The sequence below is a fragment of the Diceros bicornis genome, chromosome 12 (assembly GCF_020826845.1).
Source record: "Diceros bicornis minor isolate mBicDic1 chromosome 12, mDicBic1.mat.cur, whole genome shotgun sequence".
In the NCBI taxonomy this organism is placed as follows: Eukaryota; Metazoa; Chordata; class Mammalia; order Perissodactyla; family Rhinocerotidae; genus Diceros; species Diceros bicornis.
In genome coordinates, this window is record NC_080751.1 from 51,967,967 (window position 1) to 51,985,439 (window position 17,473).

At 47.4% G+C, this 17,473-nt stretch overlaps 1 protein-coding gene across 1 annotated transcript in view; it reads right to left on the reverse strand.

Moving 5' to 3' along the window:
• Positions 1–15,250: 15,250 nt before the first annotated feature.
• The window catches only part of EHD3 (EH domain containing 3), a 28,487-nt gene continuing 26,264 nt past the window's right edge, over positions 15,251–17,473 (reverse strand). Inside the window, exon 6 of the mRNA XM_058551506.1 lies at positions 15,251–17,465. Within this exon, the coding sequence (XP_058407489.1) occupies positions 16,938–17,465 (528 nt within the window). The 3' untranslated portion in view covers positions 15,251–16,937. The remainder of the gene's footprint in view (positions 17,466–17,473) is intronic.

Sequence of the window (17,473 nt, forward strand, 5' to 3'; positions counted from 1 at the left end):
TGCTGTGGACTGATTGCTCCTCAGAGACAGGGAGAAGAGGCTAAGAGAGATGACAAACCCATCAACTGACTGTGAGTCCCGCCATGGGTGACAAAGGCTTATCTAGCTCCACTGGGGAAAGATGGAAGCCCCCAACCGCAGGAGCTCAGAGCTTGTAGAGCGGCCGCCCTGGCATCTAAATGTTCCTTCTGGCTAGGACTCAACCCCCGACTGGTTGTTTTGTGCATTTTGACCAGATCTGAACTTGCCATTTCTAAAGCTACTGCAATCACCCTGAGTTACTCTAGAAAAGATGCTGACACACTCTCTCAGCGCCTGCTGCTTACGATCCGCCAAGACTTTGAATATGATTATTTAAAGTAATAATGAAAAGCAAAACAGGAAATTCTTATCCGTTTTGGCAGGAAATTCTTTAGCTGGGTGGAAGGTGCTGCCCTCGGGGTTTGTGCCCTCCAGGAACGGTTTAGAAATGATTTATGGTCCAAGATGGCGCCAGTCCTTCCTCAATCCACAGCATTAGAAGAGAGAGGGATAAGCTGGACCCTGGGAAGCAGGACCTGCATTATCTTGGAATGTGCATTTCTGTTGATAACACATATGTTGTCTCCATTGATAAGTTATGGTCCTGTTTTCGTCTTGCCCTGGAATGGGAAGTACCAAATTCAGGAAAAATAAAGATGCCCCATTTCAAGTTTGGAAAGTTTAATTCTTTAGCAGGTATTATTATTATTATTTTGTGTGTGTGTGAGGAAGATCAGCCCTGAGCTAACATCCATGCAAATCCTCCTCTTTTTGCTGAGGAAGGCTGGCCCTGGGCTAACATCTGTGCCCATCTTTCTCCACTTTATACAGGACGCCACCACAGCATGGCCTAATAAGCAGTGCATTGGTGCGTGCCTGGGATCTGAACCCGGGCCACCAGCAGCGGAGCAGGCACACTTAACCGCTACGCCACGGGACCGGCCCCTTTAGCAAGTATTATTTTATATGGAATCCTAGGTAATAGGACTTAGGAGAGTAGGGTGACATTTATTGAGGACACTTGAGTTCCACATATTGTTGTAGACCCTTTATATGTGTTGTGTTATCTTCTCTAATTATGGGTACTATTTTCTCCATCTCACAGATGTGAAAACTGAGGCTCACTGAGGTTAAGCAACCTGGTCTAAGTCATATCAGTAGTAAAGGGCTGAACCAGAAGAAATAATATTTTCAATAGACTCTGAGTTACCTGAGGGCCCAGGCCCAGGTTGGCTCTGCTCACCACTGTGTCCCCAGCACCTGACAGATTGCCTGGAATCTAATAGGTTCAATCCAAAACAGCAGTTCTGGAATGAAAGAATTAGGGTGTGTGGGGGTGGGGAGGCTGATTATCTGAATTTGCTGCGATGTCTGTGAGTTATTCTGTTCTCATGAGGTCTTTTGATTATTTCTAGTATACACAGTGCCAAAGCAAAAAAAACTCATTAAAATGTTGAAGGATTGTTGATTTTTACCAAGAGCTAGTGTTATGGGCTGAATTATGTCCCCCCAAAATTCATGTGTGTTGAAGTCCTAACCCCCAGTACCTCAGAATGTGACTGTATTTTGAGGTATGGTTTTAAGAAGGTAATTAAGATTAAATGAGGTCATTAGGGTGAGCCCTAATTCAATACAACTGGTGTCCTTATGAAAAGAGGCAACCAGGACACAGGCACAGAGGGAAGACCATGTGAAGATAAATGGAGAAGACAAGTCAAGGAGAAAGGCCTCAGAAGAAACTAACTCTGGCAACACCTTGATCTTGGACTTCTAGTCTCCGGACTGTGAAGAAATAAATTTCTGTGGTTTAGGCCACCCAATCTGTGGTACTTTATTATGGCAGCCCTAGCAAGCTAGTACAGCTAGTCTCTCTCTCTGTCTCATTACCCATTGGGCATTACGGCCCTATGTTGGCCCCCTGCACATTCCTTATTGCATTTTTATCTCAGAATCTGCATCAGGACAAGGCCAATGCTGAAAGTGGTCTGAGCTTGTCTCAAGCTGAGGATCATAAGCAGAAGATCTGTGTTTGAACTTGCCCTGTCCACAGACCCTCCTCTCTCCCCCATTGTCTCAACAGCGTGTTGTTGGCAGTCAGATCTAGATTCCAGGAATAGGGCCATCATGCACTGGCAGGTTCTTCCAGTCTCTGAGCAGGTTTCTTCATCTGTGTTTGTTTGGCTGGCAAAGGTTTCATTTTTAACTGGTTTTTAAACGCCTCCATTTAAAAGGATGTGCATTCTCCAGTTCACCACCAGCGAGCATGCCTATTGTCTTACATCTGTCTGCTGTATTCATCTACGTTCAAGTTTAACCTCTTCTGGCTGCAACAGCCTCTGTGTACATGATTCTAGTATGGTTTAGCATATAGCTTACCCTGTGCTTGGCCTCGTATTTAGAAGGCTTCTCACAGCAAGGGCGGTTCCCTCCTCTGTGAGGCCTCCTCTGTGGCTAGTTCTTGGCATCTGGTGTCCTGCCAACTTGTCTGTCTTCACAGCTCCCACTTACCTCAAACTTCCACCTCCATGAACTTGGGACTGCTCACTCTTGTTTTTATATCTAGGCTAGCATTGACTGGTTTTAAGTCAGAACAGGTCTGACTGATCTTAGCAATTCCAAATTCGCCCATTTGTTTATTCATTCATCCAACAAATATTTATTGCTGGCTTTCCAGTATGCCTTTTGAACTCATTGTTACCTCTGGTGCTGCTAGCTTATTTATAGTGTCCAAGAGTTTACAAATTGTTTTAGTTTAGCCCTTCTAATTTAATTAGGCTGACACTGGCTGGTAGGCATTATATACCCATTTTACAGATGAGGGAAAATGGAGGCTTAGAGCTTAAATTACTTACCCAGAGACATGTGGCTAATAGCAGCAGAGCCAGCAGCTATTTCTTGATCTTCTGGTTCCATGTTTTCAAGACACTCTGTTTGCTTCTAACTCCTGACAGATATAAAGCGGAAAGGTTTGTCAGTTTTGGAGAATTTCCTAAACTCTAAGAAAAGACGCACTGAAAAGCAATTGCATGCCTAAACCCTGCTCCTGTGAAACTACTGTTAAAAGAAGGAGACCCAGGATGGGGGAGGCTGGATAAGATGAAGTGTCAAAGAGGGATTTGAGGATGTGGCTCTGCAGGGATGTGGCCAGATGGGAGGGGGAGAAGGTTGGGGAGTATTCTAGCAAGCCTGCACACATGCTGCAGGCCTGAGCACTTCCGCCCTATGCAGCATTTAGGAGAATGTTTTCATCCAAAGCAAAGGCCCAGCCTGAGGCCTCAGCTTTAAGGAGCTTTATTTGTCGGGGGCTGAGGACTAACAGAGTGAAAGCTTGACCTTGAGTTGGAGGACAGAGAGCTGGAAAGTCAGTGACCAGAAGGCTCTAGATAGCTAGAGCGAGTTAACTAAGAGCATGAAATAAGGAGTAGCAGGGAGACACCAAGACTTTAGTCTTGCACCAAGCTAGCTGAGCAACTGAGAATGTGGTTCTATAATTCATAAACCCATATGTTCTTTGTGCACCAAGATACTTCTCAGAGAAATAAAAATTGGTATATAGAAAGCTTCCACCCTCCTTTTCCAGCTTAGTCTTTCTACTCTTCCAGAATCCGGTAATTATCTCACTCCATCCCCACACTGCCCCCTTTGCATTTTGTAGGATGACTAACTCACTCCAGTTTGCCTGGGACTTTACCAGTATTAGCACTGAAAGTCCCACATCCCAGGAAACCCCTCAGTTATGGGCAAACCAGGACAGTAAGTCACCCTAAAGATCTTTCCCTCCATTGACTCCTTCCTAACCTGTGAATATACCCATGACTCCTCTTTGTTAAATAATTCTGCTTCCCCTTGAGCTCCTATTCCGTTCTTTTTCATCTATGGATTTCTAAACATTTGAACAGGTTGTTGTCCATGATCTCACTATGTCCCCTCACCTTCCAGATGACTCCTGAACCTTCGCTGCCCTCATTCTTGATAACCACTGCGTTCTGGGATCACATTTTCTCCTCCTAGCTCTGAAGATGCTGCTCTCTGTCTCAGGTCTAGGGAATGAGTGTCACCTCTGCCCTCTCTGCCTATTTGATCCCTCCAGACTCAGATCTTGTCCTGTGCTCTCACTGATCTGCACAAATGCCTAGAAGAATCAGGCAGGTAATGCAATCCATTAGGCAGACTGAGTAAGGATGGGGAGAACCAGTGTATGTGCTCCCTCTAGAGAGATTTTCACTTTAGCAGGTTTTCAAAAGAGTTGGCCAGTCTTGGTGCACAACTCTTGAAGTTCAGCTGTTATATGAAGCAAGGAGGAGCAACCTTACGATCCAAACTGGGAATGGCATATTTCCACCAAAAGGCATAGAGGTAAATCTGGATATACCTTATGTTAACAATTCATTTCTCAGCGTTTTTGAAAATATCCCATCTTTGACTTGAGAAAAGAGTTCTCATCCTTACATTGGAAGGAGAAGGCTCTCTCCTCACCTGACTTTGTACCCTGGCCCCTCCCAAGCAGCTGATCAATAGTTCCTAATCACAAGGCCCTCACGGTGGAGTCAGGACCTTGACAGAGACAGGTGAGAACCAGCCAGTCAAGTCCTGGGAGCATTGGTAGTGTGGGAAAAAAATCCTCTTACCTGATAAAAGTCTTTTCACTCATCATGGGCTCATTCATCTTTCCACTGAAATTAATGGGCGGAGTGTGGCGAGATAGAACATGATGGTCAGCAGCTAATGAACAGCTAAATTACAAGAAATTTCAGACCTGAATAAGGTCAACAGCTTGAATATTTAAGCTATTTTTAGTATCCAGTGTCACAAGTCTAGAAAGGACTTTGAAAAATAATTTGTCTAGTCTTCTGATCTCTAACAGGGCTGTATGTGAATAATCTCAGATTTTCTATATTCTAATTCTTATTATTTCCTTAAAGAGTTTGTGCCCTCTGCTCCTTTTTAAAACAATTCCTTCATTCCTTTATTAAGCATTTTCTGGTGTTTTTAAAGGCTATATAGTTGGAAATAAACAAGTGGAGGGTATATCTTTATCCTTGAAAAGATATATGTAAGAACAATAACCTTGAAAAAACTTCCTGTTGCTAATCCTAGCCCTGCCACTTAATGGATGTCAAGCTTGGGCAAGTAACTCTCAAGTCTCATCTAAATCTTACTCTTTAAATTTCTCCTCTGCAAAATAGGGGTCATAATAACAGTGCATGATTTACAGGGTTGTTGTGGGCTCCAAATGAGACGCACATAAGGAGCCTAGCCTGGTATACAGTGAGTACTTAACAAATGTTAGCAATCATTAATAACTTTAATTCTTATGAAAGTTCTTGTGATAGAAGCATTGTTACTTTTATTTCATGGGTGAAGAACAGCGATATTAGTCACCCAAGGCTAATACATGGTAGATTTGGGCTTCCAACTTGGGCCTGCTGACTCTCTAGAATAAGCATGTCCTGCTGGATGACTCCACCTCCCCCGCACAGGGTAATTTGTCTCAATAATACCAAGAGCTTCTGGAAAGCAAAATAGAAGGCTTCAGTACCAAGGGAGGTGAATTTCACAAGTGTTCTGGAAGTAAGTAATGGTTTTAGGAGTTGAGACCCTTAATAGGCAGCTCAGTCTTATGTTATTAGAAGCTGAATTTGTGGGTGCTATCAAGTTTAGGAAAGGGATAGGTCACTGTGGACTTGTGATCAAGGCTGAAAAGAGGAGAAAGTGGTGACAACCAAGGTGGGTTCATCCCCTAGCTCTTTCTGTGGGAGGGTGGCAGGCAGCACCAGGAGGAAAGGTATAGAGCCATGTCACAAAGGGGCGAGGGAGGGGAAGTCAATGGTTACTTATTGAGCACCTCCTCTGTGCTAGGTCCATTACAGACATTGTCTCGTTTTGTTCTCATGAGCATATGTGACAGTGGGCTTAATTATCTGTATTTTATAGATGTGGTTCAGAGAAGCGTTCAGTTGTCTGCTCAGGCAATACACTGCAGAGGCACTGGTAAGGGGCTTGGTGGCCTTGAGAGCTGACTATTTAATAACATGTAAACACTGTCCTAAATCTTCAAATTGCTCAGCTGGAGGGACTTTTCAATGTTGCCTTTCCAAATCTGGAATTGTTCAATAGAAACAGGATAGGAAGATGCTGGTAAGGTGTTTTGCAAAGCTCTTCTCAGGTACTCTCCAAAACTGTTATACCACTAGAGAAATAGGACAAAAACAGTTATTAACACACACACAAATACACATATAAGGCATACACACAAATGCCACACAGACTTTCTCTCACACACGCACATACACATAGACACACGGATGTTGAAGACTTGTAGACACTGCAGTGCTCTAAATACCTACTTTGGTAAAAATGTTGGATTGGGGCCAGAAACTACAATAACTGAAATGACTTTTTATGAAACCCTTGCAGGCAATGGGAAGAGTCAGGAAGAGGGCACTGGAAGAATTATCTTACTTTTCATGCTTGTTTAGTTAATGCTCACAGAGAAAGGGAGTGGGCTGAAATTGATCATTTCCCCCATCCTAAACCTGCTATTTTTTTTTATTTAAAAATTTTTTTTTCAACTTTATTCTCCCTCTCAAACACATACGAAGAAGCTTTCAGCATTCTTTTTTTTTCCCCCCAAAGCCCCAGTAGATAGTTATATGTCATAGTTGCACATCCTTCTAGTTGCTGTATGTGGGACACGGCCTCACCATGGCCAGAGAAGCGGTGCGTTGGTGCGCACCCGGGATCCGAACCCGGGCCGCCAGTAGCAGAGCACGCGCACTTAACCACTAAGCCACGGGGCCGGCCCCTAAACCTGCCATTTTTATTAAAAAAAAAAATGACTGTAATTTGGAACACATGAATGATACATTTGGTTTTCAACAGAAATTTTATTTTTGCATTAGAAGAAAATTAAAGAATTCAGTTTTTTACTTATCTAAAGAGTTGCGTTTCCTGAGCTGCAAAGAAAAATAAATTCTTTCCCTTCTCAGGACTTATATCTTTTCTTTCAACGATAAATCATCTTGGGTTATTTTTTCCGTGCCTGGATCAAATAAGACCAACAACAAAGGGAAATGATGGGACAAGAGGATCTCAAAGCTTGGCCGTGATGGAAAGCAGGCCCTCAGAGACCTGAAATGGGGTGCCAAGAAGGGGATATGGGAACACAGGAAACCAAGCTCTCCCAAGAGGAGTTGTAAGGATGAGGACATTGCAGATAATCAATTAAACGTTCATCTATTTAAATCTCCTTTCTTTTCTAGACCAAAATTCCCCCAACTCAAAACTCAAACAACCCCTCACCATACCCAGCAGTCATTGATTTTATTTCGTCGAAGTGAGGAGGGAAAGAAGGAGCCAGAGGACCTAACCCCGTTGACCCCACAGCCCACACCGGCCAGCACTTTCTTTACTGCTGCATACAGGTCTTGAGCTCCACACGTACAGAGAGGGCCCTGATTCCTTTCTTTCTTTCTTTTAATTAATAAACTTTATTTTTAGAGCGGTTTTACGTTCACAGCAAAACTGAGCAGAAAGTGCAGAGTTCCCATATGCCCCTTGTCCCCATACATGCACAGACTCCCCCACTATCAACATCCCACACCGCAGTGGTACATTTGTACAACGGATGAACCTACACTGACACATCATTATCAGCCGAAGCCCATAGTTTACACTACAGGTCACTCTGGGTATTGTACATGCTATGGATTTTGACAAATGTATATTGACCCTACTTTCTTTTCAAAAGCAGTTCCACGTGCATGTTTATAAGGCGAGTATTGTAATAACTAGATAGTGACTGCTGGAAGATATTACATCCAGAAGAAATTGGTTGGGACATGTGGGTGGCCAGGGATAGTCATAAGAGATAAACTCCATTGGTGCATGTCTGAGGCTGGGTGGACATGATGATTTCCAAGGTCCCATTTGGCTCCAGGACCTGCAGTTCTATAACCTGGGTCGCACACAATCAGGGATAGGCCTTATGAAGGCGTATTCCATAAGAGGTGCCTCTTACCCATTCTGCCCACACCGGCCAACAGGGTCCTTACCACAATGATTAATGAGGATTCACTGTGTCCGGGCTTCTATTTGTTTAATAGTATCTGAAGAGGATTGTTTTTCTCCAGACTTTTATAACAATTGAGAATATGGAATAAGATCTGCATAGTTTATCAAACTATTAACTATGTATATCATATAATTAGGTATATAATAAACCACATATAATATTATAATATGGCTCTGGTATTAAATTTGATTCCTCTTCACTGAGGAACTGGTAACACTTTAGGATGAATGTGCCAAAGCTCTCTGTGCCAGCAAAGACATTTCTGACTGGTCATGGAAGCCACACTGGGTCTCAGACTCCTTCTCCCATCAGTGTTCCAGGCAGCTGCTACCAACCCATGGCCACTTGGATGTGAAAAGTAGTGTGGGTATCCCAATCCCCACCAGATCTTCTTTTGTTGTCCCAGTTCTTTGTCATCCACTGATCTTTTATATTCTACAAGTCTGCAATTTAAAAAAAATATCAAATGTAGAAAAGTCTCGGTCTCTACATGCATTTGTTCTGGGCTGCTGCTTTAGGACAGCATCTTCACCAATTTCATCCTGAGGAAGAGTCCTTCTCTCTAAAGCTTACTTTTTGAAAAGCTGTGGCAGGAGCTGCAACCAGAAAGGGACGCTCTCTCCCTCATCTATTGATCTCTGTTGCTCTCTGAGCTATGGCAGTCCCAGAATCGCTCCCCCCTAGAGAGGGATTTTCTTTTGGGAAGAATAGAAGAAAGTACAGATTGAAAGTGATTAGAAAAATGGTCTCATTCTGCACAGAGTAAGAGTCCTATGGTCTTTCTTGTCATTCACTAATAAACAACCCTCTGGCTGGAGCTGCCTGAGGTGTAACTCGGGAATATTTTTGCCTTTTCCTGTGTGTTCCATGGCTCCAGCCTCTCCCAAAATTCAAAGTGACCTGCCAAGTAGGTTTGGTGCGACATGGCACTTACTTTCTGGCAAGGCCACTGCTATTTGCATGGTCAACTAACTAGTTAAGGCCATTCTCTGATTGGATTTATCACTGAGCAATTGACTATATAATTACGCCAACCAGTGTTTACTGGGAAGCTCCTATTGCCAGACCCTCTATTGCAGGTTGGGTTCCCTGGGAAGCAGACTCTGAGATGGAGTTTAGCAAGAAGAAGTTTATTAGAGAGTGCTCTCCGGTTTAACGCTTGGAAAAGGGAAGGGAAGGATGCAGGAGTGGGCAGAAGGAGTGCTGGGGCTGCAATGCAGTCAGGAGGGCTCAGCTGACCCTGTGGGGAGTTCTAAAGCTGGGATGGCCCTTTGGAACTGTTCCAGGTTGGGGCATGGGGGCCAGGCCTTCACATTCCCTCATTGACCACTCATCAGATGCATCTGCCCCTGGAAAGAGGGTGTGGCATCGGGGGAGGCAGATCTCTGCAGCTGATGGCAATTTCTGGAGACAGCTTGAAGTTGAGGGCCGGCAGCCGGCAGCACTACCTGCAGCTGGGGAAATACGCACTCAAGGACAACCTAGGTGACACAGCAAGGCATCCACTGCATGGTGCTCAGCACGTTCCATGCCTTAAGGAGCTTATTCTCTGGAAGGTGGAATTAAACAAGCATGCGCAGGACAGTGCTATAAGGTGGCAGCAGGCAGATGGAGATCCCAAAGCCCTAAGGATTTGCAGACTGAGTGGATGATGGTGAGGTGGAGGTGTCACATTTGCTTGGGGAGAGTATTTGAATCGAGTCTTGGAAAATCCCGGCTTAAGGATTTTTTTCATTATCCAGTCAAGGTAGCCTGACTGAAATCCTTGGTGCAGAAAGAGCGGATTCTTTTACACAGACCGCTAGACCTGGATTCCAAACTAGACATTAAGTAAATCCCTGGGGCTGAGGAGTGACATCTGGCCAAGTGCTGCAGCTCAGAGTCAGTTTGCTTGTTTTCTCTTCATCTCAAGCAGTTCCAGGAAATGTCACTGAAGAGTTCAGGGCTACCACTATCTCAGGCCTCACTTCCCGTGGCTGCTGCACGGGCCAGGGTATCAAGAGCACAAGCTGCATCTGCTCTGGGGCCTGGACAGTTGCTCTGCTCGGGGCAAGAAGCACCAGCCGACTTCCCTGCAGTGACTTACATCTTTTCATTCCATGACGTGTTCCTGAGGAGTAGGATTTTCTGGAATGAGGGGAATTGCCTTGTACTGCCCAGAAAGCTGTGGAGGCATTTAGGAAGCAAATAAGATCCAGAGGGGAAGCCTGCATATGGGCAGGTGCCTGCATGGTGGCATGTCCCAACGCCTGCCTGACCCTGAATCTCTCCCCTTCTCGGCCAGATTGCCAGGAACCTCTCCCCGTGAGCTCCTGCTAGACTCATACCTGCGACTAAAGTCATCGCAGCAGCATCTGACCCCATGGTCACACATGCAGACTTGGTTCCTCAGATCAGCCAATGATGCCATAGCAAGACCCAGCTCTGTGGGAAGGGACAGACATGGATGATGGGCATGGGGTGTGTGTATGCATGTGTGTGCACACGCATCACTGGCCTGGAGAGGACAGAACAGCCAGTCGGGGAGAGGCGGCGATCCCCTGGCATCCTGGAAGGGGGTGGGAAGGAGAGCAGGAGAAAGAGGGATAGGAGGGGAAGCGGCCTGTGAGAGAAGAAACCTGGACTGAGGTCAGATTTCACCAGTGTCATCATTATGCCAGTGAATCGGAGATTCCCTCAAAGCTGAATCAAATCCCAGTCCCATCCCATGATGGGGTTGGGATGCAGTGAGGGTCATCTCTTCTTTACGTTGATCTAGCATTTGCTACTGCCTTAGCTTCTTGTCTTAAAAAGGATGAAGAAATGCTATGAAAAGACACTGCTGGCAGAAAAGGAGACGTCACCTCACACAATAGCATGATTCTGAAACTTTGTGAATGAAGATAAACATTTGGCATTTGGGATGTACATTCAATACACTGGAGGATCTGCTATTACCTATGACATTCTTAGGCGGCCTGCATTGGAGCCACGCTGTCATGCCACCCCCCAAGCCCTGCCCAATGAGTGCACCTTGAGTGTCCATAGCCCCTGTCAGCAGCAGATCACGGTGGCTGGGAGCCCAGGCAGGGATGCAGGGCTGTGCATTTACCCAGGTGAGAGGGGCCACAGTAGGCCAGGGCCTGCAGGGACCCATAGGTACTCTCCGGGCCCCCAGGCACCTTTCAGGTATTCAAGCTCTGTAAGCATTGCTCCTCCCAGAGCCTCCACATCTCCTCTTTCGTTCTCTTTTCCCTCTGTGCCCTTTGGGGCTTGGTTGCTTTCCTTCCTTCCCTTCGATAGGATGACCACCCCTTCCCTGGACCATGCCTCTTCCAGCATAGGCCAACAGAAACCCATGTGCATGGTGTTTGTATTATTGGTGAACTTTCCCATCTATTGTCTCTCTGTGTCCTCACGGTATCTCCAAAAGATTGAAATGATCCCAATTTAGGGGAAAATAAATGGAGGCACAGAGAGGCACATGGTTTATCCCGGTGCTGGAATTCGGGGGGCCCGATTCCCCAGCCCCGCAATTCTGTGTTAACAGTGTGTGGGAATGGTGTTGCATGCTGACCTGCCCTCAGGCCATGGTTGCCCCCATTATGCTTCAGTGGCATTCCCTGGGGTGAGGTTGGGGGAACCGCCCCTCATGAAATTCTAAGGGAGGAGATGGAACTGCTATTTTTAATATTTCCTTATTTCACAGCCTCAAGTGTTCTAAGTGCACACATGCACACCCTCTGGATCCTTAGAAAGGGATTATTCCTTTGAAAAGTCCCCAGCCACCATTCTCTCTGAAAACCTCTGCCAACCCTTTCCTCCTTCCTCATTTATCCAGCAGGAACCACTTCAGCGTATCCTCCCAACACACACACACACACATCCCTCCATGAAGCCTCCCCTGCTGCAGCCGGGGTCCCCTCTGCACATCTCAGCAGTGCTCAGGCACCATGGTTAGGCAGGCAAACGCCAGGTGACATATGGTCACTTACAGTGCTGTCACTAGTGCAGGCCACTGCTTCAACTGGCCACATAAACAAGACCTCTGGCTCCTTGAGCACAGATAGGAGGCTGTGAAGCCAGCAAGCTGTTGTTATAGCTGCTGGGTCCGCCTCTGGCATGGTCGGCTTCAGCAAACTCTCCCATGAGTATATCTGGTTGGCAGGACCTGAAATCACATCCTGAGCCTGGCTGCAAGGGTGCCTGGGTATTGCAGTTTTTCTCTTTCTGACTGGTACACCCTCTGTTTAGGGTCTAGGCAGACAAATGCCCAGTCAACCCCCAGTGTCTGTATTATTGCAGAAAGAAGACAAGTCCTATCAGTGTTTGACTCCAGTAGTGCAAAGTTCTCCAACTTAAAAAGTGATGTTCGGGGCTGGTCTGGTGGCGCAAGCCGTTAAGTGCGCGTGCTCCACTGCAGTGGCCCGGGGTTCGCCAGTTCGGATTCCGGGCACACACTGACGCACTGCTTGTCAAGCCGTGCTGTGGCGGCATCTCATATATAGTGGAGGAAGATGGGCACGGATGTTAGCCCACGGCCTGTCTTCCTCAGCAAAAATAGGAGGATTGGCAGATGTTAGCTCAGGGCCCATCTTCCTCACACACACACAAAAAAGTGATGTTCACAACAGTGTGAATGTATTTAATACCACTGAACTGTACACCTAAAAATGGCTAAGATGTGAGTTTTATGTTACGTTTATTTTAACGTGATAAAAAAAGACAAAAGTGATATTGCAGAATATGGCTCAGACGCTAAAGGACTTTGTCAAATCACCCATGCCTTCAGCCTCAGGTGGCCTTGGTTCTTCAGAAGGCAGACTCTGTCTCCCAGGAGACTTCCTCCTTTACACTTGCGCAATGGACTAAACTACTGGAAGAACTTACCAGGTATTTGGTCATGATAGTCTAGGTTATGCTGGGTAATAAATAGCCCACAACTATCAGTGGCTTAAAATTAAAACGACTAGGGTTTATGTCTGGTTCATGCCACTCGTCCAGTGCAGACTGGGAAGGGATTGCAGAGTGTCCCAGAAACGTGGGCTGACCAAGTCTCCGTCTTCACACTTGCCCCCACATGCATTCCTGGGAGGCAGGAGAAACAGAACATCGTACACTCACAAAGAAGGACATGTTGCTTACACACATACTTCGCTAGCCAAAGCAAAGGCACACAGCTCGCCTAACTTCAAGGGGGTGGAAAGTCCAATCCTCCCTGTGCCAGAAGGACTGGAGAACCAAAATGTGGTAAACAGCACTAATTCCCTCCAGTGGGAGGTTCAGGGGAGCACACGCCCCCTATATCCTCCCATTCCCCTCATCGCTGCAGCTGGGACAACTTATATCTCCCCGATTACCATTTTCCTTTTCTTCCAGGCACTGAAAATTTCAGCTTCCGTGATACTGATAAAATTTTTACTTAAAAATGGCTTGTGAAAAACCAGCACAGTCCCCAGAGGCAAAATTCTAATCATGCTTTTCCTCAAATACATCAGTGGTTCTCAGTCTGTCATGATTCTGTGCGCTGGGAATGCTGTGTGTTTACTTTTGTATAAAAACCCTGCCTGTCTTCCTTGGATGAGGGAGACAGATGAGAGGCGCAAGAGGCAGACCCCAGAGGTTTCTCAGCCTCAGCTCAAGTGCCCACCCTCACCCTGGGCTTTCTCTGACCACCTTCTCCCCAAGTGGAAGCCATTTCTGATTCTCATGAGCCCCCACTTTGCACTCATGAGCCTGCACTCTCCCGCCCCAGGACCTGTCACGGTCCCTCGTTGTATTATCAGTTTGTGTAAATGCCTCACTTCCCTACAAAGCTGTGAGCTCTTTGAGAGCAGAAACTTGATTTGATCCACCTAGAATTGTCCCTCCTTCACAGATGGCGTTTAATAAGTATTTTTGAATGTCTCAGTGGATGAATTGCTGTCTTCATCTTAGGGCTTTTTCTGCAAGAGGTTCTCAGTGTCTTCTGAGTGAAAGAATGGATGGATAGACGAGTGGATGGATGGATGGATGGACAAATGGAAGAATAGAGGATTGACTACATATAGAGGCCAGTTAACATCTCATAGGGAGAATAATCCTGTTCTCTCCATACAGCTCTGCTGATTCTGAGCAGCTAACTCATAAAGGTAGGCTCTTGGAACAGAGGAGACAAATGGGAGTGGGGGTGACTCAGGGAAACCTCTCAGCACTCTGCAAATTGAGGCCAGGCCCTGCTACAGCTAGCAGGGTCCCCTGCATGTGCACACGACTAGACTTTGGTCATGGTTTAGCTCGTAGGCACCAGGGGCAAGCTTTGCTGGGGCAGTGGAGAAGGGTGTTGCTCTTCTTGTTTGACCATTTCTGTGGCCCAGGCTGAGTGGTGTGGAAAAAGGAGCAACAGGACAGTGGGGTCTCTAGGGATTCTTGCCCGTGAGACTGCCACGATGTGTCTCTGCTTTCCATATTACATGTTTTCCTGGCTGAGGCATGAGATCTCCCCAGGCCCCCAGAGCCTGTGAACGGTCAGTAGGTCAAGGCAGCAAGAGCCAGAGGGACAGCCCCAGAGAAAGTGTCCCTCAACTGTCCCCTCACCCATGGTGAGGAGCCTCAAGCACTATTTCCTCTTTCTCAGGAGATGGGAGAAGTGCCAACATGGAATTCTGTGCCTCATAGATCTCTCCCGGGTGGAGTCCTGAAGCAGGGAGGGAAGACAGGCAGGGAGAGGTAGGGCAGGAAGGTGGTACATGAAGTGGCAGTGGGGTGAGGGGACAGGCAGACACCCCTCTTTCTTCTAAAATAAAAAGACAGAAACTTTACCTCCCTCTGCTGTCTCCTTCCAATTTTTCCTTTAGCTCAAAGAAAGGCATAGAGCTAAGAAATGGTCTCTTTGCTGGTCTTGACACTCCATTTAGAGGAGGTTTTATTACATATGAAAAATAAACATGTGGATCCAGAAGGAAGCCCAGAGGTTTGGGGACCATCTCCACTCAAGAGTTCCAGGGAGTGGTGGTTCCACCAGGTCGGCCTGGATAGTCACTGGGCCTGGACAGGCACCAGGCCAGTGGGATGCTGTTTGCGGATGCTGGCTATGGGCAGCCCAATCCTCTGCCCAAGATGCCACCAGAAACCCTAAGTAAGAACCCAGCCCCTCTTCTTTGGCCTCCCCAAAATGATGCTCTGTAGCCAAGCGGGTACCAAAGGATAAATGTGCTGTATTAACATGAATACTAATGACAAATGCACTGCAGTAGTAAGCACATCATAGATACGTAGAATATTCTCTATATAGTCTGAACATAGATATAAAATAAGTTATACTTGTTTTTGTTTTCCACCACAGTTAGGAGCATAGCATACAAAGTGACTGATTCAGTGGCCATGAAGCAAGGGTGAGACCACAAAGGAGGGAGTGGGGCACTGGGAATGGTGGGGATTTGTCAAAGACACCGCAGAGTCGCTGGGGGTCCTGCCGGGAACAAGACCTCAGACCTCTCAAGTTGGCCTTCTGAGAATCAGCACGAGGTCCCACTTGATAAGAGTCTGCATTTGAGTTGGGATGATTCAGGCTATTGGGTGGGAGGCGGAGCAGGGACAGGCATCCGAACAGCATCCGGCAGGCTGGCCCACTCTCCCGCTGGCGCTGTTGGACTTCTGCAATTTTAGGAACGTGGGGAACATAGGCAGAAGGCACAGTTTGCTTCTGTGGTGTGACAGATGGCCAGACTGATGGCCCACCAAATGCTGGCTGGCCCTTCTCCCTCACCAGCCTGCTCTGGGAGGCTGTGAGGGGCCTCCGTGCTTGGTTTTTTCTCCGTGATTCATCATTGGCTAGCAGTGCAGGGATCCTGCACACATCAGCACAGCAGAGGAAGAGTCTGAGCCCCTGGCTCTGAATCCTCTCTCCATCACATGTGACCTCTGTGATGCTGGGAAGGTCACTTAAACTCTGAGACTCAGGCTCCTTATCTGCAAAATGGGAGGACTAAGGCATACTTCCCTAGGGAGTGGTGAGGGCCACGTGGATAATGTACATAAAGTGCCTAACACGGCCCCTGGCACGCAGGAGGGGCTGGATAGATGTAAGTTGAGTACGAGCCGCCAGACATCAGAGGCCAGGTGGAAAGAACACGAACCTCACACAATCTGTGGAATAAAGCCACCTTGCCTGGCTTGGAGTAGAGGATTACAGGACAGTTTCTTTGGTTTCTTTCCTGCCAATTTTTTCTCGTCTCTTCCCTCACTGGGATTCTTTCAAATGAAGTGCCAGCAGGGTTCAAAGCCAGGTTTGCCAAGGCAGCAGAGGCTAAGTCTGGGAAAAAATAGCTCAGGGCCATGCTCTTCAAGGCTGGGACCTGGTTACCCAAGGATGTTTCCCCCCTCCCCTCCCCTCCCTGCAGCAGCCCCCCTTCCCTCTCATCTCCTGGCCCTGGAGCAGATTTCATATTAGGAAGCCAAAGAGGGGGAGCAAGCACAGAAAACAAAGTGAATTGCCTATTAAGTGAAAAGCCTTTTCCATCTGCTCCAGGTCCAGGGAATGTGGAGGTGGGTGGGCCATCCGTGGGCGAGTGAACTGCCTTCACTGGAGAAGGCAGGTCTCTGGGTAGTGGAGGGAGGTAGTGGAGGGAAAGAGGGATGGAGACCTAGGCTTGAAACCTGGGACCCTGGGAATGCTTCTGTGCTTCTACCCATGCCGAGAACCTGGAGACGTGTCCAAACAAAGATCAGCCTGGAAACCTGGGGATCACTGTTCTCTCTCATCTGCAGTGCAGTTCTCAAGATCTGCAAGTGTGTGTGTGTGCGTGTGTGTGTATGTGTGTGTCCCATCGCCTCCTCTATCTCCTCTAACACCTGCCTGCTCTGAACCTCCCCCAACCCCTGGTCACTCGGTGACTTTCCTTTTGGACGGGGGCAGGAGGTGGGCGGGCAGCTCATTGGGCAGCTCATGCCCCTCCAGCTTGATCTTGATGAGGTGGTTGGCCAGTGCGAACTCCTCGTCATCCAGCATGCCATCCTTGTCGATGTCAGCGAGCTTCCAGATCTTGCCCAGCACGCTGTTGGGCAGCTTGGAGCGCACCATCTCCTTCTTGGCATTGGCGCCTGTGATCTTGCCGTCCACCGGTGACAGGGTGTAGAAGATTTCATCATACATGGGCTTGTCCCTGGCCACCACCCACTCGACATCATCGATGCCCTCCCCAGCCCCCTCCCCATAGCCGTGCCCAAAGGGGCCATGCAGGCTGCCCTCGAACGCTCCGCCCTTCACCATCTGGGCGGGCCGCTGCGTCTCCTCCTGGCGCACCAGCACCATGAGCTGGGCAATATCGTGGGCCAGCATGTCGTCCACTACCTCCAGCAGCTTGCTTTTCAGCGGCTGGAATTTGGTAAAGTCCTGGGCCTGCAGCTGGTCCTGGGAAG